Below are 23,549 nucleotides of genomic sequence, written 5' to 3'. Positions count from 1 at the left end.
CTTCCACACTTCTAATCTTGGCTTGGTCTTTCTGGTGAGCAGCCCCATCTATGCGACCACCAGAGTTGCCTCATTAGAAGAAATCAGGCTCCTATCACCCAGGAAATTTCTAGGGATTAGGGGCTTTGTGTCAAGAACTCGGCAAGAGAACAAGATATATACTTCTTCTCCTTTCACAAGGTATCTCAGCAAGTCTTCAGTTCTCCTTTTTTCACACTTTACTGATGTGTGTAATAGGGGTGTAGGTCATTACTCGGCAGAACTGTAAGCACAGTCATCAGAAAGACCCTGTTTTTTTGATCCCCAGTTCTACATGGGGAGCATGTCTCACTGGAATTATGCCTCCATTTTTAACTCTACCCTGATTTGTTTTTTGTTTTGTTTTCTTTGTTTGATTTTTGGTTTTCAGCAGCTGGCTGGTACAGGGATCTGAACCTGTGACCTTGGTGTTACCAGCACCATGCTCCTCATTTGTTTAAGCCAGTGCTAATTTCATGTTGTACATTTCCATGTGTTATAAATGAACTTGGTTTTTATGTATTTAATCATCAGTTCCATATCTTTTATGATACTCTTTGTGTTCTTTGTTTTATATCTGCACTGTGTGGAACCTGGTGTATTAGAACAATGAATACTGATTTATTTATTTTAGAGTAAGATTTCCCTCTTTAGTGCAGAGGATATGGCTTCACATGTAACACCTACACAAACTCCAAAACTTCCTAAAGATAGTTTTTTTTTTTTTTTGTCTTTTTTTTTTTTCGTGTCCGGCAACGGATCACAACCCTCAGTGTCGCGCCCGTACCAGATCGGGACCGGCAACGGGATCGCAACCCTCGGTGTTGTGCCCGCACCTCGCTCAGCCAGTGAGTGGGAACCGGTCTGTATGTGGGATCCGAACCCTCGGCGGGAGTCGCACTGTAGCAGTGCACCACCGGGCCGGCCTGTAAAGATAGTTTTAATTATTCCTTTTACTTCTGTTTCACCTGACTTAGTACCTATTATTAAAGTACACTTTTTTCATTTGAATTATTAAAATGTGCAAATAGGAGTTTTTTTTTATTAAGTTACTTTCTTAATTTCAAAAATATCATTAAATTGACTTGTCCTCATTTGTTAAGACACATTGTGTTTTCTATAGTGTGTTTTCAATTTTCTAAGCATAATTTGTGTATATTATTTAAATTTTACTCTTAGTTTTTTGGAACAAATGCTATATTCTAATAATTTTTCTCCCTGTCTAGATTCAGCATATCCATGTCAATATACTAAATTAATACTTAAATATCTCATAGTATTTTACAAGACACATAACCCATTTCTTTTGTTTCATGGACTTCTCCACTATCATTTATATCACATGTATCTTCTGCAAAATTTCTGGAGTTCTGGAAATTGCATTCTTGAGTTGACCCATGAAGACTGTTTTATTTCTTGTCTTTCTTCTATCTGAATTTCCTGTAATGTTCAGCTGGTCCCTGTGAACCCACCTCCTGGTACTGTCCTGTTCTCTGGCTCTTTTTGCTGCTTATGTTTCTGATGACCTCCTCTGTGAGTCTCCACACCACTGCCGGGAAATGTGTCTGCACTTCGCTGCCACTAATGGTGCCCTTCAGTTCAAGCCAACTCCCTACTGTGGATCATTTATTTATTTTCTCCGTTAGTTTACTTATATTCTGGTGATATTTATGAAGCCAAATTCATTGATTTGGGTGAGTGCACATTAATTTTCATTCATTCATGTTAACAGCCAGATTCTAAAATACATGCAGTAGTATTACCCAGTAGCTCATATCTCTTTTTTTATTTTGTCAAATAACTTTTATAATAATTTACAGTGTATGAGCTTAGCAAAGTTAAAATATACCATGTTTTTCATGTTTGAATTTAGTTTCAGTTGATTACCATGAGTATTTAAACTCACCCCCCCACCCCCATTTTCCTCTATCTCTAGCCCTTGACAACTACCATTCTGCTTTCTGTTACTACATTTTTGACTATTTTAGATATCACATGTAAGTGGAATCATACAATATTTGTTTTTATTCACTTAGCATAATGTTTTCAGGTTTCATTAATGTTGTAGCATATAATAGGACTTCTATCTTTTAAAGGCTGAATAATATTCTATTGTATGAACATATGTCATTTTGTTTATCCATTTGTTTCTTATAAACACCTAGTTTGCTTTCATCTCTTAGCTATTGTGAATAATACTGCTATAAATGTGGGCTTACAAATATTTCTTCCTGGCCCTGTTTTCTTTTTCTTTTTCTTTTTTTTTTAAAGATGACCGGTAAGGGGATCTTAACCCTTGACTTGGTGTTATCAGCACCACGCTCTCCCAAGTGAGCCATGGGCCAGCCCCTTCCTGGTCCTATTTTCAATTCCTTTGGGTATATACCCAGAAATGGAATTGTGGGTCTATATAATAATTCAATTTTTAATTATTTGAGGGAACATCATACAGTTGGCCCTCTGTACCTGTGGATTCTGCATTCACAGATTCAACCAACAATGGATTCAACCTCTGTCAGATCAAAAACATTCAAAAAAAGAAATTCCAGAATGTTTCAAAAAGGAAAACTTGAATTTGCCACTTGCCTAGTACTACACTGAATTCATACAAATGAATGATGTTTAAGCAGTGTATTAGATATTATAGGTAATGTAGAGATGATTTTAAGTTTACAGAAGGGTCGTATAGGTAATATGAAAATACTTCACAATTTTATATAAGGGACTTAAGCATAAGTGGGTTTTAGTATCTGTGGGGGGCCCTAGAAGCAATCCCCGACAAATACTGAGTACTTTTCTCCATAGCAGCTGTACCATTTTATATTTCCACCAACAGGGCTCCCATTTCTCCACATCCTTGTCAACACTTCCTATTTTCTGTTCTTTTTTGACAGTAGATATCTCTGTGGGTGTGAAGTGATGGTATCTCACTGTGTTATGTGTATGCATTTCCCTAATGATTGGTGATGTTTTGCATCTTTTCATGTGTTTGTTGGTCATTTGTATATCATTTGTGGAGACATGTTTATCAGTGCCTTTGTCCATTTTTTAATCACGTTATTTGTTTTTTCTGTGTGTTGACTTCCAGAAGTTTTTTTTAACATTCTAATATTAACCCCTTATCAGATATATGATTTTCAAGTATTTTCTCCTTCTTCATTGGTTTTCTTTACACTTTGTTAATTGATATTTTTCTGACTATTTTATCTATTTTTTCTTTTGTTGTCTGCGCTTTTGGTGTCATATCCAGGAAATTATTGTCAGATTCAGTGTTATGAACATTTTTGCCTATGTTTTAGGAGTTTTGTAGTTTTAGGTCTTCCATATAGGTCATGGATCCATACTGAGTTAATTTTTGTGTGTGGTATAAAGAGCCCATTTTCGTTCTTATGCATGTGGATATCCAGTTTTTCTAACACAGTTTGTTGATGTGGTTGGTTTTTTTCTAATAGATGGTCTTGGTGCTCTTGTTAAGATCGTTTGAGCATATAATATGAGGGTTTGTTTCTGGCTTCTTTATTCTGTTCTATTGTAATATATGTCTCTCTTCATACCAGTACAGCACTGTTTTGATTGCTATAGCTTTGTACCAAATATTGAAACCACACAGTGTGAAACCTTCAAGTTATTTTTCTTCAAGTCTTTTTTTTTTTTTTTTTTTTTTTTTTTTTTTTTTTTTTTTTTTTTTTTTTTTTTTTTTTTTTTTTTTTTTTTTTTTTTTTTTTTTTTTTTTTTTTTTTTTTTTTTTTTTTTTTTTTTTTTTTTTTTTTTTTTTTTTTTTTTTTTTTTTTTTTTTTTTTTTTTTTTTTGCTATTTGGGGTTCTCTGCTATTCTGCATGAATTATATCATGGATGTACCTATTTCTGCAAAAACAATGCCATAGGTATTTTACTGAACATGTAACCACTTAGTCTTCCAACCTATGAACATGCGATTTCTTTGCCTTTATTTGTGTCTTCTCTTGTTTATATAATAATATTTTATAGTTTTCAGATGAAAAATCTTTCTTCGTAAAGCTTATTTCTAAGTATTTAATCTTTTTGATGCTATTGTACATGGAAGTGTTTTCATAATATGTGGACAGCCAAGGTACTGTTTCCTTAGGAGACAGTGTATCACTTCAGCTCAGGCACAGAGAAGTGTGACAACTCTGGGCAACCAAGGCATTGTTTCTCTGGGATGCCAAGCACTGTGTTAACTCCAGAGCAAGATGGCAGGGCATTGCATCAATTGGGAAAGTTATTTTTAGTAGCTTCCCCTAGGCATTGTTTTCTGGGGAAGCAGTGTGCACAGGCCCCTACCAGCTGGGTGCAGCAGCACCTGGGGGGGTAGATGGAGCAGTTTACCAAGACACAGTTTCCCCAGGAGGGAGTGCATAGCTCCAGCTCCAGCCAGAGGTGGCTCAGGGCACAGCGATGACTGGGAGAGGTATAGATGGAGCTGTGGCTCCACTGCCTTTTGGCCCCACAGGGTAGTTAGTGTGTAATAGCTGTTCCCAGGCAGGGTTGAGGATATTGGTCCAACAGGGGAATGGTTCCACGGCAGCCTAGCCTCAGGGATGAAAAGACATACTGTAGTGATAGTTCCAGTTCCAAGATGGTGTAGAGCAGTAACCAGGTGGGCCATAGGGGACGGGGACAGTGTCAGCATTTTCTGTGGGGGGAGCACAGCTGTGTGGACTCTAGGCAGCTCTGTGAGCTGGGCTTAGTGCCTGTGAAGACTGCAAGAGTGCTAAGTGGTAAGAACTGTAGGTGCCCAAGATGGGCTGCTGCAATCCTCATAGTTGCATTTTCCCTGCAGGGAGAAGTTCTTCCTGGTTCCCAGCTGTTCCTGGCTGGGGGATGGGGTGGTGGAGGCCAGATGTTTCCTTTCATTCTCTGTGTGGCTGTCCTAAGTTTCTGTGTTCATCAGAGTTTCTGCCTCTCCTCTGATGTACTCTGGCACTCTCCTTCAGTTATTTTTGTTGAAATGTAGTTGCTTATTTGATATTTTGGCTTTCTTTCTGAAGGGGATGAGCAGTAGGGCCTTCTAGTTGGTCATCACATTTGTGTGCTTTAACTGAGATGCCCCTGTGTGTTTTTTTCCTTTATTCTGTAAATGTAGAATATTACATGGATTGTTGCTTGTAAACTGCAGCATCCTTACATTTCAGGAGTAAATGCCATGTGGTCAAGATATGTGATCCTTTTTAATGTGCTTTTGAATTCGATTTGTTAGTATTTTGTTGAGGATTTTGGATCAAATTCACTAGGAATATTTTTTTTTTGTTTTCTTGCATTTTCTTTCTCTGGCTTTTCTGTCAAAGTAATGGTATCTCATAGAAACAATGGAAGCATTCCCTTCTCCTTAATATTTTGGAAAAGTTTGAGTAGAATTGGTTTGAATTTTTCTTTAAATTGTTGTGAGGCTGCCGTGCAGAAAAGGAACCAGAATACCAAATTGAGAATTTAAAAGGTTTTCATTGGCTGGCCGGTGACTGTTCCTCTGAGAAAGTCTTGGAAGGAAGCAGCCCTGAGTTTAAGTTTAAGGGGTCTTTTAAAGGCACATAGTCACACAGGCAAAAAATCATATAGTCACACACTTATAGTTATCATATAGTTACACACATGCATACATACTGTATTAGTCTGTTTTGTGTTGCTATAACAGAAATACCTGAGACTGGGTAACTTATAAGGAAAAGAGGTTTATTTGGCTTATGATTCTGGGACAGATGCATCTGGCACAGGCCTCAGGCTGCTTCTACTCATGGCGGAAAGTGGCAGGCAGCCGGTGGGTACAAGCAGATCACATGGCGAGAGGAAGCAAGAGAGAGAGAGAAGGTGCTAGGGTCTTTTTAAGCAATGAGCTCTCACGGGAACTCACTCATTAATCCCCCTTCCCCCAAGGAGAGCATTAATCCATTCATGAGGGATCCGCCCCCATGACTCAATCAGTTTCCAACACTGCCACATTGGGGATCAAATTTCCATATGAGTTTTGGAGGGGACAACACATCCAAACTCCATCACATACCCTCCTGGCGTGAGGAGGGGTTTGGGGAGGCCTCGCGCAAGCTGATAACAGAAGCTGAAAGAAGCCAGTTAATCACTTAGGGATGGCAAAAACTTTCACAGGGTGGTTTCCTTCTTAGGTTGTCTAGATACATCCAGATACAGCTCTTGGTTTTATCAGTCAGGGACAGCATAGGTGGGAAACAGCAAAGGCAGGCTAATATTTAGCTTTTAACTTCTATCAAGTGGGGGCTAATGAGCCAAGAGGGATTTTTAAACAATAACATTTTTAAAGCAATTCAAACACTATTTAAACTTAATTAATCTATCTTGTCACAGAGCAAGCAGTTTCACAGAAGTGAATTGCATATGTTATGAAAGTGGTGGTCACCCTATCTCAAAATGTTTGGTAGAATTCTCCATCGAACACTGAAGTCATCTGGTTCAGTTCTTTTTTTGTTGGGAAGTTTTTGATGACTTATTCAATCTCCTTATTTGTTACTGGCCTGTTTAGATTTTGTATTTCTTTATGTTTAAGTCTTCGTAAATTGTATGTTTTTAGAAATGTATCCATTTCCTTTTGCTGTTTCTTTCTTTCTTTCTTGGTGGCTGGCTTGTAAGAGTATCCAAACCCTTGACCTTGGTATTATAACACCATGTTCTAACTGACTGAGCTAACTGGCTAGCCCCATTTCTTTTTGGTCACTGTGTTGGTTGTCATACAATTATTCAATACTATTCTCTTAAAAATCCTTTTTATTTGTATTGAATTGGTTGTAATTTCCCCTCTCCCATTTCTGATTTTACTCATTTGAATTGTCTCTTTTTTTCTCTTAGTTAATTTAGCTAAGGGTTTGTAAATTTTTAAAATCTTTTTAAAGTAGGAACACTTAGTTGTATGGTTTTCTTTAATGCTTTTCTATTGTGTATTTTGTTTGCCTCAAATTTAATATTTATTAATTATTTTCTCCCGTTATCTTTGGATTTTGTTTGTTCTTTCTCTTTCTACTTCATTGAGGTATAAAGTTTGGTTGTTGATTTGAGATCTTTTATTTTCCTGTAAAGAATTATAGCTATATATCTATATATCCTGTTTTCTTTGCATCCATAAGTTTTGCTACAGTGTGTTTTTATTTTGCTTTTTCTAAAGATGTTTTCTAACTTCGCTTGTGAATTCTTCTGTGACCCACTGGTATTTTAAGAGAGTATTTTTTTATTTCCACATATTTGTGGATTTTCCAGTTTTTCTCCTGCTGCTTATCTGGTTTTATTCCATTATGATGGAAAGAAATACTTTTTTTAAAGCTTGCTTTTGTGTGCTAACATGAGGGCTGTTCTGGAAATTGTTCCATTTGCATCGGAGAAAAATTCATATTCTGCTGTTTTGGTTGGTGTGTTCTATATGTCTCTTAGGTACATTTGGTCTATATTGGTGGTTACGTCCTCTCCTTCTTTATGGATCTTCTTTCTTGTTGTCCTATCCATTACTAAAAGTAGGGTATTGAAATCTCCATCTACTACAGTGGAGCTGCTTATATCTCCCTTGAATTCTGTCAATGTTTGCTTCATATACTTAGGAGTTCTAATATTTGGTACGTATATGTTTGTCTTTATTGTATGATCTTGGTCAACTGACCTTTTAACCATTATATAATGCCTTTCTTTGTGTCTTATAAGATTTTTGACTTAAAGTGTATGTTAGTATAGCCATCTCTGGATGGCTCTCTTCTGGATACCATTTGCTTGGAATATCATTTTTATCCTTTCTAATTCAACCTTTCTGTATCTGTAGACTTGACTAGAGTCTGCTGTGAATAGCATGAGTTAGATTCTGTTTTCTTACCTGTTAAGCCAATTTATGTCTTCTGATTGTGGAGTTAAACAACATTTACATTTAAAGTAATATTAATGGAGATGGTCTTAGTATTGCCTTTTTGTTATATATTACCTTATTTCTTTTTTTTTCTTTTTTTTTTTTTTTTTTTGGTTAGCTGGCCAATAAAGGGATTCAAACCCTTGATATTGGTGTTATAACACTGTCGGGGTGGTCTCTCGGTCAGCCAGGCCTGGGTTCTGGATTTCCCTGTCCGTGGCCACCGAGTGATCCCCGGCAGACTCCCTATCCCCCTTAGGCAGGACCAGATAAGTTGCCCTCTGTGGCGTAAGCCGAAGAAGGATCGCTGACGGTGGGTGAGTGCACTGCTTGCCTATTCAGCCTGCAAAGGAACACTCAGACGTGGCGGGGGTTCCATCAAGCAGTTCCGTTTATTGTCTTTTTTTTTTTTTTTTTGTCCTTTTTGTGACCGGCTGCACAGCACTCAGCCAGTGAGCACACCGGCCATCCCTATATAGGATCCGAACCCGTGGCGGGAGCGCTGCTGTGCTCCCAGCGCCGCACTCTCCCGAGTGCGCCACAGGCCCGGCCCCTGTTTATTGTCTTTTAAGCACTTGTATTTATATCTAAGCAAGCAGGGATTTCCACACTGAGAGCCAATCACTGGAAAGGTCACATGTGCATGCGCCTTACTTTCCTATGCCTAGCCTACTGATCATGCACTGACCATGAGTGCGGAAAAGCGCAATTACCAATAAAACTTTTTGTGGAACTAAAAGTGACACTCCCCCTTTGCTTCCTCTAGGCGCCATCTTGTGTGGACCATGCAGGTGGGGAACTTAAGCAGCCGCCATTTGGTGTGGCCTCCTTTCACCCTTGCAATTGCTATAGCAAGTGGAGTGGTTGAAACCCAATATCTCCCCCTTTTTCATTATTTTGTGTGGGTAGTCAATGACGGCTAGTCACTCAACCTCATCATTTCTCATGTGGTTGTGCCTGTCTTAGGTTGTCCCCATTTTCCGAGGATCTTACCCGTCACTGACTATCCAACCAAGCAGAGATTTGATGAAGCCTCGCACCCAGGTGTTGATTTTTTTGTAGGGCCATGTTGACCCATGGGTCTGGGGGGTGATTTTCGTGGGCAACCTTTTCCACCACTTGGGTGAACAGGGTGAGAGACCCTATGTTGCTTTCTAACATGGCGACTATTTTTCCCAGGATGCATGGTCCTAATGTGAGCACTAATAACAAAATAACTATAGGGCCAGCCAATGAGGAAAGCGAAGTGGTAAGCCAAGGGGAAGATGTAAACCAACTTTCAAACCAACTAGAGTTGGCCTCTCTTTCTCTTTTGCGTCTTTCTAATCCCTCCCTAAGCTTTGATAAGGAGTCTTTGACCACCCTGAATGGTCAGCATAAAAGCAGCATTCTTCGTTGAGGGCAGCTCAAAATCCTCCTTGCTGGAGCAACAGCAAATCCCCTCTGCGGTTCTGCAAAACAACTTCAGACAGTGATGTTAATGATTTTTGTAAATAGGACATTGATGTTTCAAGGCCATCTAAATCCATGTCCACTTGTTCTCTGAGGTGTTGGGTTTGTTGGTGGACTAGGGCTATTCCGTTGTGCCTGTCTTAGGTTGTCCCCACTGTGGGGGATCTTACCCGTCATTGACTATCCAACCAAGCTGAGGCCAAACAGGAGATTACACCTTGGTGTTAATTTTTTTGAAGGGCCAAATTGACCCAAGGGTGTCCTGGGTGTTGTTCATTAGCTACCTTTTCCACCACCTGGGTGAGCATGGTGAGGTACCCTAGGTTGTGCCTTATAAGGGCTGTTAGCCAACCCCACATGCATGGAGGACCTGTTAAGGTGGATATTAGAGTGGTAAGCCAAGGGAAAGTTCTAAACCAGCCTTCAAACCAGCCGGAATTGGCCTCTCTTTCCCTCCTACGTTTTTCTAATCCTTCTCTTAATTTAGCTAAAGAATCTTTAACAACGCCCAATGGTCTGCATAAAAACAACATTCTTCTTTGAGGGTTGCACATAATCCTCCTTGTTGCAGAAACAGCAAGTCCAAGCCCCTTCTGTTCACATTTGGTTAGCCAGAGTGTGTGGAGAAGAGGGCGGACTTGCTTCACCAATCATGGAGAAGACCCCTGGCAGAAGATAAGCTTGCTTCATTGTGGACTTTCCTAGAAAACATAAGAAAGGTTTTCCTCAGGGTCGTTATCACCCTGGGCAGTGGGTGAGAATTTGAGATTTCTGGCTGGCACCCATATAGGGTTGGGCTCGTTGAAAGGAAAAATACATCTAAATCCTCTGCCCATAGTTAAGAGTGGGTCGGGGCCTCTCCATTGTCCTGAAAGGGGGTCTTTCCATCTTACTTGAACATCGGGGCGAGCAGGCTGTGCCACCCAGTGTCATTGGAACATGGTAAGAGGGCTGTGTTTTGAAAAATGTAATATATTTAAGGTGAATAATGCCATTCCCAGCTGTAGATGGGGGCTAGTAATTCCCCTCTTTTGTTTTAAAAGTTGGCTTTTTAGAGTTTGGTGATGCTCTATTATGGCTTGACCTTGTGGGTTATGGGGGATACCAGTAGAATGTTGTATACCCCAAGAGAGTAGAAAAGCTTGAAACACTTTACTTGTAAAACATGGGCCATTATCGGTTTTTAACTGACGAGAGAGTCCTAACATAGCAAAACACTGTAAAAGGTGACTTTGTGCATGTTTGGCCTTTTCTCCTGAATGGGCGGTAGCCCAACAAGCATGGGAGAAAGTGTCTGTGGACATGAAAATATACTTTAACTTTCCAAAAGCTGGAAAATGGGTGACATCAGTTTGCCATATCATTTTGGGTGTTAACCCTTGGGGGTTGACCCCAGATGACTGTAAAGGAGGCACCTGTAAATAAGGGAGGCAGGATTTATAATTATGTACTATTTTTTTAAGTTGTGAAATAGGGACTCCAGGGAATCGGGTGTGAAGCCCTCTCCAATTAATATGGGTTAAATCATGTAACTGAGAAACCTGCTGTACTGTATTTACATTGGGCCCGTTGGAGGCCAGATGATCAGCAATACTGTTTCCTGTAGAAAGGAATCGTGGCAAGTTTTGATGTCCCCTTATTTAGAAAATATAAATAGGGTTAGACCGGTGTTGTAGAAGGGCTCTGGCCTGGATTATGAATGGGGTGATAGGGTTGCAGTCTAAATGAATGTGGGCGTTAAGCAGCCCTGGCAACAAATTGACCACATATAAGCTATCTGGAAACAAATTGACAGAATGAGGAGCGTGTTGCAAGGCCAAAACAACAGCTAATAATTGTTTATATTGAGCTGAATTATTACAGGGCTGAAAATAGTTTTTGCAGGGGGGGTTTGTGGCAGTGCCCCTGGTTTGAAGATTACAATGGCTGCTCCTGCCCATCCTCCATCAGTGAACACATTGCATCCATTGGGCAAGGGACGGGTGGAAAACAACTGTGGGGCTTTCCATGTCAGACAGCTGAATGAGGCTACCCACTTACAGGGTCCATAATGATAATCAATGATCCCTAAAAATCCTTCTAGAGCCAACGCTACCCTGTTGCTATTTCTGCTCAGCCAGGTGAAACCAGTTAGCGTGTATGGGAGCACAATTTTATCTGGCTCTTTAGCGTAACAGCGTAAGGATGGTATTCTACCCCTCTGAATTAAGTCTGCTGTTTGATCTATTGATGTTATAAACTCGGGGCGCTCCCCCAAGTGAAATATGTATCGATTGAAGGGGTGTACTTTCTTGGACTAGAACGGCCATCATGGAATTTCAGCTGTCAATAAGCCACAACTGTAGAGACTTATGAGCGTGGAACCTGCCTAACTGAACTTGATTTAGCTGTTTTTGGGTGTTATTAAAAATGTGTTTATAATCAGCACTTCGTTTAATTTTTTTTGTTGGGGACTGGGTTTTTAACAATTCAAACAATGGAGCTAAATCTCCCATGGAGACGGGCAGCCAAGGCCTGAGCCCGTTAATTTCTCCAAGTACCCCTTGTAACTCTGGTAATGTATATTCGTCTTGGATGGACAATTGAGGTCTTAATGGACTAACTCCTTCTAAAGTTAATACAGACCCTAAAATTTTAAATGGAGGCAGTACCTGAATTTTATCGGCCGAAATATGAAGGTGCCTTTGAGTTAAACAATTTTGCAGTTGCAGCCCAACATAGCACTGTGCTCTAATCAATTGAGCTAACTGGCCAGCCCTATCTATTTCTTACACAGTTTTTGTCCCTCATTTCTCACTGCTTTTTTTGTGATTTGTTGTATTTTTTTGTGGTGACGTGCTTCGATTCCCATCTCATTTGTGTGTGTTTGTGTGTATTCTATAGATATTGGTATGGGGGAGTATTTATCATTGCAAATATTAAGCATTTTAAAGTTATAGTATATTAAGCTGATAACTTTCGTAACCTGCAAAAACTACTTCTTTACAGCTTTGGTCGCTCTCTTTGTCATTGATGTCAGAATTCTATAAATTTCTGTTTTCATTCATATATGTATGTATAGTGGTTTTCTATATGCTTTTGTTTATTAAATGTTAGGAAAGATAAGTTGGGTTATGAAGAAGAAGTACAATTATACTGGTTTCAGCCTGGCTGGTTAGCTTGGTTGGTTGAGTGTGGTGTTATAACATCAAGGTCAAGGTTTTGGATCCTTGTATCAGCCAGCTGCCAGAAAAAAATCACACTGGTTTCTGTGTTTGTCCGCTTATTTTCTTTTACTGGAAAACTTTATTATTTTTTATGGGTTCAAGTTACTGTCTAGCATCCTTTCATTTCAACTTGAGAGACTCCCTTTATCATTTCTGTGAGGACAGGTCTAGAGTGCTAATGAATTCCTGAAGCTCTTTTTTTACCTGGGAAAGTCTAAATTTCTCCTCTAGTTTTTTCCCCCCAGTATTTTTCTTTCTTTCTTTTTTTTTTTTTTTTTTGTTGTTGGTTATGAATATTCATGGGGTACAAAGCAAATTGTCACCACTTGTGCCTAAGATGTGATGGCCAGATTCATACTGGCAGCATACCCATCACCACAAATTGTGATCATACCCAATGTCCCCCACCCAATTATCCCCCAATTATCCCCGACTTCCCTTGCCATCCCCCTTTCCCCACTCCACTTTGTATCCCTAGGTATGTTCCCTCCCTCTGCAAGTCCAACACACCACTGTGGTCTTTCTTTCCTTCCTTCTTTCTCTCTTAGCTCGCACTTATGAGCGAGTACATATGGTATTCATCCTTCTGTGCTTTGCTTATTTCCCTCAACATAAGTTTCTCCAAGCTTATCCATGTTGTTGCAGGTGGAAGAATTTCATCTTTTTTATGGCAGATTAGTATTCTATGGTGTATGTATACCACATTTTCCTTATCCAATTGTCCGTTGATGGGCATTTAGGTTGGTTCCATATCTTGACTATTGTAAACAGAGCTGCAATGAACATGGGAGTGCAGGTATCCCTTTGACATGATGATTTCCATTCCTTTGGGTATATACCCAGAAGTGGGATTGCTGGATTGTATGGAAGATCTATCTGTAGTTGTTTGAGAAATGTCTATACTGTTTTCCATAGTGGGTGTACTAATTTACAGTTCCACCAACAGTGTATCTTCTATAGTTTTTGAAGGAAAGCTTAGCCGAACGTAGTATTCCTGGCTGACAGTTTTTTCTTTAAGCACTTTGAACATACTGTCCCACTGCCTTTTGGACTGCAGGGTTTCTGCTGAGAAATGCAACAATCATATACAAAGTTATCTTGTATATGACAAGTCTCTTTTATTGCTTTCAATTCTCTGTCTTTGTCTTTACTTTTAATAATTTGTTTCTAATATGTCTTTGTGTGTGTGTCTTTGGATTAATTTTAGTTGGAGTTGGTTTCGCTTCTTCAATCTGTGTATCCATTTATTTTCTTAGTTTGGAATGTTTTGGACATTATGTCTTCAAATGAGTTTGCTGATCCTCTCTCTTCATCTTGTGAGACTCTCAAAATGTGTATATTATTCCACTTGGTGGTGTCCCATGAGTTTACTAGGGTGCTTGCTCTTCATTTCTTTCTTTTTTGCTTCTCAGATTAGTTAATTTTCAATAACTTGTAGTTAAGTTTGCTCATTCTTTCTTCTGCCTAATTTATTCTGCTGTTGAACTCCTTTAGTGAATTTTTCAATTCAGTTATTGTTTTTCAGTTCCAAAAGTTCTGATTGGTTTTTAAAAAAATAATTGCTCTCTTTTAAAAATTTAATTGTTTTTGTTATCTTTTAGCTCATTGAGCATCTTTAAGATAATCATTTAAAATTTTTGTCAAGTAATTGAGAGGACTAACTGGGTTTTAGAGTTTTTCCAAAGTTATTTTGCATAATGTATCGTTACCTTAGTGTCTTAATGAGAGAATGAGGATCTGGAGTTTTCTCTCTGCATATTGATGACATCACTCCTTGTGCCTTTTTTACATCAGAGTCTTTGTTCAAAGGTCCAGTGAAATTATTTCAAATAATTACAGGAATGAAGAAAATAGATGCTGTTATATATTGAACAAAGAGAGTGACCCTGAAAATTTTAATATGGCAGAATTGATAAGTTTCTTTTAAAAAAAACATTACATATAATTATATTCTAGTTAGTGAGGTTTTCATTCAATTTCACTGATGTCATCAAGTGCAGATTTTGGCAACATCCTCTTGCTAGTTTTGTTTCCCTAAACCTATCTCTACCCACTTGAATGAGAGGAGAAAAAACAAACTGTGGTTCCTCTGCTTTCACACACAACAGTCAACACAGAAAACTTCTGTTGCCAGATGTGTGGTGATTCTCCCCACCAACGAGGAAGCAGGTACTTCTGCAGTAGACACCAGGTGGGTATCCTCTATTTCCATTTTGACACTATCTACCTGGAAAAAGTATCAGATCCCATGGTTGAGGGCTCAGTCCCCAAGACTGCCTCCCCCTAATTTCTGATGCCATTTGCAAGCTACAGATTGTTGTACCTGTGCTTCTAACCCACTGGGTATAAATTGGGATTTGCATGACCCACTTTTTGGGTTTGACTGATTTGCTGAGCAGCTCACAGGATTCAGGGGAAAACTTGCTTACCTTTACCAGTTTATTATAAAAGATATATTAAAGGATACAGATGAAGAGATGCATAGGGTGAGGTATGGGGCAATGGGTGTGGAGCTTCCTTACCCTCCCCTGACACACTACCCTCCAAGACCGTCTGTGTATTTAGCTATCTGGAAGCACCTTGGACCCTGTGCTCTTGTGTTTTTATGGAAGCTTCATTACATAGGCATAATTCAAGGATGGACAACCGTGTAGAAATGTTATTGGACAAAAATGGCATGATCAAACACTGACTGGGAAAACCAAGGAAGGCCCATATGTTCAGATTCTTCTTAGCCTGTCTATTCAGCATTCCTTCCTCCTGGGCATGGGGCAGGGCCCCTCCTGAAATGGGAGTCTTATCACCTATAGTTAGACAGTATAAGTTAGAGAATTTCTTTATGGCCAACTTCAAGACAGAAAGGTGGGGGAAGATAAGAATTGTGCTTGGAGAGCTGGGAACTGTGGACAGAGACCGATATATATATCATAGTATTACACCACTCATCTAGTGAATCATCATTCTGCACCTATGGTCTTTCTTGATTGCTTTGTCATTTCCATTCTTCCCCTTCCTCCATCCTGGCCTTTCCTCATGTTTCCTTGATCTGGATGGACTATACTGTTACTTCATAGCATGTTAATTTTTGTGCTCCTGAACACCTCTATTTCCATAGGACCTCCTCACTCCCCACACTGTTCTTATTGTATAAGGAAAGACATCTGCACACCCACTGGTGAACTTTCTCAGGACACTGCCTAGATTAATATATGCTGTGGGTGATGACTCACATACAATAAAGGATGACTAACACTAGTAGCAAAACAGTTCACCTCTTGTATCTTGCTTGAAATATCTCCTTGTATACTCCTGTTTGCTGTGAACATTGTTTTGTATACTGCCTGAGTAAACAGTTGTATTTAAGGACATGTTTTCTGAGCCTGGAGGCTAAGGATCAAATCTTGTTCTTCTCACTTTCTGTATATTGGGGTTAGATACATAAATGCCATTGACTCACTGTCTCTTTTTTAACAAATAATGATGATTTACCTTAAGGTTTTTAAAACAAGTTAGTGCTGTTAGATGGCTAAGAATATTGCATGTTTTATTGTAAAGATTCAAATGTTCCTTTGTTTCATAAGATTTATCAACCTTTTGTCATGTTTATGATGAGGTGGTCATTTTGATTTGTTAGTCCCCTCAACCTGCTGTTAGAAATACCATAGACTGGGGCTGGCCAGTTAGCTCAGTTGGTAGAGTGTAGTGCTGCTAACACCAAGGTCAAGGGGTTGTATCCTCTTACTGATGAGTCATTGAAAAAAAAAAAAAAGAAAAATGTAAATCTTATGTTCAGGCTGGCAGGTTAACTCAGTTGAGAGTGTGGTGTTACAACACCAGAGTTAAGGGTTGGATATCCATACTGGCCAGCCTCAAAAAAACCACAACAAAAAAACCCTACTTTGGGGCTGGCTGGTTAGCGGTGGTTAGAGCACTGCTTATAATACCAAAGGGCAAGGGTTTGGATCCCCATACCAAGGGAAAAAAAAAAAAAAAAAAGAAATACCGTAGACTGGATGTTTAAACCAGAGAAATTGATTTTTCACAAATCTAGAGGCTGGGAAATTCAAGTTAAAGGTATTAGCCAAATTGATTCCTGGTTAGTGCTCTCTTCTTGGTTTCCAGACATCTTCTTGCTGTGTTTTCACATGGAGGAAAGAGTGAGAGGAAGCAAGCTCTCTGGTGTCTCTTCTTATAGGTGTACTAGTCCTATTCATGAGTGTCCCACCTTCATGACTTAATTATCTCCTAAAGTCCCGCCTATAATAAAATCCTACTGAGGAATAGGACCTCAGCATATAGAATTTGGATGACAAAAACACTCAGACCACAGAGCCTGTATTATGGTTTGTATCAAGTTTTTATTTTTCAATTTGTTAGTTAATACATTTTCCAAGTGTAAACTGTATTAATATTTTATTGCAAATGAACAAGTTAATAAAAAGGCAATTGCATATATGAGTACTTCAAAAAGTTCATGGAAAAATAGAATTAAAAGATGATACAAATCTTTCCATGAACTTTTTGAAGAACCTGCATATTGAGAATTGCTCTACTGATTGGCTGTTATGTAACTGCAGGCCTTAAATCATAATTGCCATCCGACTGGACTTTGTTCTCCAGTTCATATTCCTTATAATGCTATGTGTTTACCTCACCTGATATATCAAAAGTCTGTAATCTTAACCTATATATTTTTTTATTGTGTAGTGGTTTTCAAATGAGGTTCTTGCTTTTCTTGTGATAGGGAATTGTTCAAAATTCCACAGACTTTAACTTTGTATAAATACAGTTACTAAACATTTGCCTGCTGGTTTTATCATGTGTTTCTACAGTGTTTTATTAAGTTGTATTATGATTTACAGATGATGGTTTTTCAGCATGTATTATGCAATGTAACTGATAGCCAACACTTATTAATGTCACAAAAAGTCTGGTCTGTGTGGATATAGATAGTTTTATAACAGGTATTCAAAAAAATATTGTCTTTTTATAACATTGATTTTTTAGCTTTTTCCTCACTTTCTTATTATTATTGTTTTGCTACTCAGAGTTGCCATTTATTTAGATTATTTGTTACCTGAGTTTGCTGTGTATTATTCATCATTACCCTGTAGCATTCTGTGCTTTTGCATTTATTTCTGCATTATAAATAAAAAAATATATAATATAATGTTATTTTTCTTCAATTATGACACAGTCATATGTTTTCAGCTAATTGGTGTGCACTTTAGTTTCATGGTGGAAAGATATTTCTTCTTTAAGGGCTAACATAAGTTTCTGCACTATGATTCTTTTGGTTATATATTGCATGAAACTATGCTGCCTTCCACTTAATTTGTATTACTTTTAATGCACCTTTCCTTATTTAGAAAGATCTATTTCTTTTGATTTCCAAAAAAAAAAAAATTCTGTACTTCAGTAGGAAACATTTATTTACCGTCTCTCATCCTATTTATCTTGCAGATATCACTCCTAAATGTGTGATCAACGAATTACCACTGAGAGTGAACAGTAATACAAGAGAACTATTCCAAACACTTATGTTGGAAAAACAAGAAAGCCATGACATTGAAGATTTTTGCTTCAGAGAAATCTGGAAAAATACACATAACTGTGAATATCAGTTAAGGAGAGATGATGAAAGACATTACAAAGGAGTGTATATAACCCATAAGGAAAATCTCACTGGTGGAAGATATCAGCATGGTAGAAGGGATTCAGAAAATGAGCCTATTAAAAATCAGCTTGGATTAAGCTTTCAGTCACATTTGCCTGAACTACAGCTATTTCGATCTAAAGGGAACATTTATGAATGTAATTACATTGAGAAGTCAATCAACAATGGTTCTTTAGTTTCACCACCCCAAAGAAATCCTTCTCATGTCCAAACCCACATTTCTCATAAAATTGAAAATGATTTTTTGGATTCTTTTTTATTCACACAAGAACAGACACCATACATGAGGACAAAACATTACAATTATAATGAGTGTGAAAAGACCTTTAATCAAGGCTCACACCTCACACTACATCAAATAACCCATACCAGAGAGAAACAGTTTAAATGTGATATATGTAACAAGGTCTTCGGTAAAAAGTCAAACCTTGCAAGTCATCAGAGAATTCATACTGGAGAGAAACCTTACAAATGTAATGAATGTGGCAAAGTGTTCAATCATATTTCACACCTTGCACAACATCAGAGAATTCACACTGGAGAGAAACCTTACAAATGTAATGAATGTGGCAAGGTGTTCAATCAAATTTCACACCTTGCACAACATCGAAGAATTCATACTGGAGAGAAACCTTACAAATGTAATGAGTGTGGAAAGGTATTCCATCAAATTTCACACCTTGGACAACATCAGACTATTCATACTGGAGAGAAACCTTACAAATGTAATGAATGTGGCAAGGTCTTTAGTCGTAATTCATACCTTGCACAACATCTAATAATTCATACTGGAGAGAAACCTTACAAATGTAATGAATGTGGTAAGGTCTTCAATCATATTTCACACCTTGCACAACATCGGAGAATTCATACTGGAGAGAAACCTTACAAATGTAATGAATGTGGCAAGGTCTTCAGTCACAAGTCATCCCTAGCAAATCATTGGAGAATTCATACCGGAGAGAAACCTTACAAATGTAATGAATGTGGCAAGGTATTCAGTCGTAATTCATACCTTGCACAACATCTGATAATTCATACCGGAGAGAAACCTTACAAATGTAGTGAGTGTGGCAAGCTGTTCAGTCAGCATTCACATCTTGCAAGTCATCGGAGAATTCATACCGGAGAGAAACCTTACAAATGTAATGAATGTGGCAAAGTCTTCAGTCAAAATTCTTACCTTGCATATCATCGGAGAATTCATACTGGGGAGAAACCTTATAAATGTAATGAATGTGGTAAGGTCTTCAGTCTAAACTCATCTCTTGCACATCATCGGAGAATACATACTAGAGAGAAATGTTACAAGTGTAATGAGTGTGGCAAAGCCTTTAGTGTGCATTCAAGCCTTATTAACCATCACGTAATCCATACTGGAGATAAACCTTTTAAATGTAATGAACGTGGCAAGGTTTTTAGTGACAATTCATTTCTTGCATGTCATCAAAGGTTTCATACTGGAGAGGAAGTTTACAAATGTAATTAATGTGGCAAGGTCTTCAGTTAAAATTTTTCAGATATTGGACTATTCATTCTGTAAAGAAACTTCATAGGTTTAATGAAAGTGGCAAAGCCTTTCGTTTTTGTTCAAGAATTAATAACCATCAGTTAATACATAGTGGAGAGCAACCTCACCAATAGATTGGATGTGTCAGGGCCTTAAGGCAAAAGTCTGACAGGATTCTCCAAAGAATTTATGATGGACGGAAACCTGACAAATGTAATGAGAATGGCAAATCTTTTAGTGTATGTTCACTCCTCATGACACATCAGATAATCCACACGTGAATTTAATGAATGTAGCAAGGTCTTATGGCATAATTCACACCAGGCACAATATTGGAGAATTCATACTTGAGAGAAACCTTATAAAAAGCAATGAGGGTGGCAAACCCTTCATAATGAGTTTAAGCATCAGTCAACATCAGAGGATCTATACCAAAGAGATATGTATAACTGTAATTTATGTGGCAGAGACTTGTTCCAGACCTCAAAACTCACTGAGCATCAAAAAATACATCTTTGATGAAAACATACAAAGGTAAGGTGCATGCTAAGGCTTTTATCAAAGCATTAAACTTCAATTTCAGAGGATTTATACTGGAGAGCAACCTCGCACATGTAACGTATAATGTCTTGTCAAACATTTGTGATTTTGTCGTGAGGTTTATGCTAGATAAACACTAGACAAATATAGTGAATCTGGAAAGTTCATTAGTTAAGATATTTCCTCAGGGGCCGGCCCGGTGGCACACTGCTGCAGTGCGCCGCTTGGGAGTGTGGCGGCGCTCCCGCCGAGTGTTTGGATCCCACATACAGACTGGTTCCCGCTCACTGGCTGAGCGAGTTGTGGGTGCAGCGCCGAGGTTTGCGATCCCGTTGCCGGTCCCGGTCCGGTATGGGCGCAACACTGAGGGTTGCGATCCGTTGCTGGACACGAAAAAAGACAAAAACGAAAAAAAAAAAAAAAGAGATATTTCCTCAGGATTACCAAGGAATTTATACTGAGAAGAACTCTTGAATATATAATGATATGGGAAATTATTTAAACAATTCTTGCTGTATACTCCACATCATTAAATGTGTATGAGGGATAAATAAGTCTCTAATTCTCCAAGTTTAACCTTTGATGTTACACAGTGCAGAGTGATTACAAGTCAAAATACATTAAAACATATGACATATATTAAAGGCACAAGATATCTTGAAATGGCTATTTATCTTCAGGTTATAAAGTATTCCATCATTTGAGGTTTTTTAGAAAGGCTACTGTTCTGATGCTCAAAATAAAGTTTGAAATCTATTGATATTATGACTTCCATACAGGCCTTTCACAGTGTTCTATGGGAAAGAATCAATAGGAGGAAGGGGTCTACTTCATTAGGTGAGGATCATTCCTTTCTGTGTTCCTGTAGAACAAAGATACCGTCTATTGAATTTAAATATTGTCTGAATTAGCACTTGGAAGTGGCTGGGAAAAATGTAAAAGTATGGTGTCAGTTATTATGTTTATTGCATTCAGGACACCCTCTCCACACAGAGGGACACTGGGATGCAGGAAAGGAATGCTTTACTAACCAACCATGGAATACAGGAATCCAAGACCTTAGGAGATGAGGATTTTTATTGGAGGAGAGTAATTTGTTACCAGGGACTGGTTATGTGGTAGAAATAATGTACAGGAATTGGTGGTTGCTTTCTCCGTTGAATGGCAGTATCTATTGTATAAGAAGACAGATGAAAAAATACTCTTATTCTTGAAATTGAAGAGAGAAGAGTTATCAGAGAGGAGAGTTTAATCAAAAAAACCACAATAGCATGTTTTTGGTCAGAAGCCCATTAAACTGCTGGCATTACATTCATTTCATACTGTTTTATTCAGAATGTATCCTAGATCTTGTGTTAATAAAATTTAATCATATCATAGGTATGAATGAGTCATGTTCTTTCATGTTCTGTATGTAAACTAGCAGCTTCATGTATTCACCCCCATAACATTTTTGGTGATTTGTTCTTGTGACCACTCCACTGGACCTGGATTGAACACCACCCAAAGGCTGGTTTGTTAAGGATGATGCCATACACTGAAGTGCTATGTGAAAGTTCTCTTACATAATGAGGTGCTCTGGTAAAAGCAGATTAGACTTCCTAAACTTGTCCAAAAATGGCTTGAGAGAGCTGGGATAAATGTTTGGCTTGTGTTATCATGGTCACTGAGTGGGGCTGGAGTGAGGGTACCCAGAACTGTTTTGAACTTCTAGCTGCAGGCAAAGAAAGGAGCACTCGGGTTTTATTATCAACTTGTCTAGATTGGCCAGCAGAAAGAGAGAGTGGTGTTTGCTCTTGATGTTCCTGACTTCTTGGATGGGAAATATCACAATTTTTTTCATGCTAATAGCATGAAAAATGACATTCCTATTCCTGTTACCCACATAGGTCCCATTCCACAATATGATGGTTGAATATGTTTTTGAAATACTCTTTAGATAAATAGCCTGGCCTATTTTATAGTAGCTCAATGAAAATTAATGTGTAGAAAAGGTTATTAGATAATAAGTATGATTATTAAACAATACTACTTTTAGAAATATTTTCAAAGGCTATAAAAATATCAATTTCAGATGATGGTATTAATATATTAATGGATCACTTTCAACTGCAGAACTTTTTTTTTTTTTTTTTGCTTTGTATATGAATTTTTCTTACCATTTTTTTTCCTTCCGTACATTATTCCAGTTTATATATTGAATGTAGATTTCTTCCAGGTGTTATTGCAGTGAAAAATACAAATAGGGGATACATAAATGAATGTGGTGTTTGGAGATAAAATTTTGTGTCATGAAAGTACACATAAGTCCATGGCAGATACAAACTAGTTGCTCTATAATTATGAAAAAGGAATGTTTCTTTAAGACTTTAATAAAAGAACTGAAATGATACAAGATGGTGAACTGAATGTTGTAATGTGGGAGTTGACTAAATATAGGTGCTTGAAAAACAACTGCGTGTATGTTAACCAGCACCTAGTGAAGTAAATTAATATATCATGGTCGATAAGAGAGTCTCCACGATTCCAACTGTACTTTGTAATGAGATAATCTCCATTTCCTCATTTCTTAAAATCACTCTACCACTTCTCATCACTAGGATTCCTGTTCAGAGCCAGAGAATTTTGCAGGGAAGTGATGTTTGTGCTACTTTAACATGGAAACTGACACCCATAAATCTCTCTTTGATTTGTTACCATCTAGAAATTTCTAATAAATAGAATTTCCTTTATATCAGTCACATTTAGAGTAAGAATCACTGTTAGTAGTGCTTTATGTATAATAAACAATTGAGTTTTCAGGTCTCTGAAATAAGTATTGATGATATTCTCATTTCACAGAGGAAATGAAGAAACCTAGGGCAAAAACAGGTTAAAAGATTCATTCAGTTACATTCCTGTCAGTGCCTGATTCAAGACTGAATCCATACTTTCTGGCTGCAAAGACAAGTGTTAACCATTGTGCTGACTAACAGGGTTATTTCTATCCTTCAACTATTTGACATTTGTATTTAATTTGTTAGTAGTATCTCTTAATTTTTAATTTTAATTTTATTTTATTTTTAAAAGATGGCTGGTAAGGGGATGTTAACCCTTGACTTGGTGTTGCCAGCACCATGCTCTCAGTGAGTGAACCGGCCATCCCTATATAGGGATCCAAACCCATGTCCTTGGTATTATCAGCACCACACTCTCCCGAGTGAGCCATAGGCCGACCCATTATCTCTTAATTTTTAAATGATTCTACTTCATATATACTTGTGGCCATGGTAAGTTTCT

The 23,549-nt window shown here is 38.1% G+C and overlaps 1 protein-coding gene across 1 annotated transcript in view; it reads left to right on the top strand.

The window, feature by feature from the left end:
- Positions 1-23,549, top strand: part of LOC103593072 (zinc finger protein 83-like) — a 46,612-nt gene that overhangs the window by 5,887 nt on the left and 17,176 nt on the right. The window contains 1 exon segment of the mRNA XM_008575996.1: positions 18,007-20,264. Coding sequence (XP_008574218.1) covers positions 18,007-19,730 — 1,724 coding nt within the window. The 3' untranslated portion in view covers positions 19,731-20,264.

This window comes from Galeopterus variegatus, unplaced genomic scaffold (genome assembly GCF_000696425.1).
Source record: "Galeopterus variegatus unplaced genomic scaffold, G_variegatus-3.0.2 Scaffold1272, whole genome shotgun sequence".
Classification (NCBI taxonomy): Eukaryota; Metazoa; Chordata; class Mammalia; order Dermoptera; family Cynocephalidae; genus Galeopterus; species Galeopterus variegatus.
The sequence above is the reverse complement of the archived record's forward strand: the minus strand, read 5'-3'. Positions and strand labels throughout refer to the sequence as shown.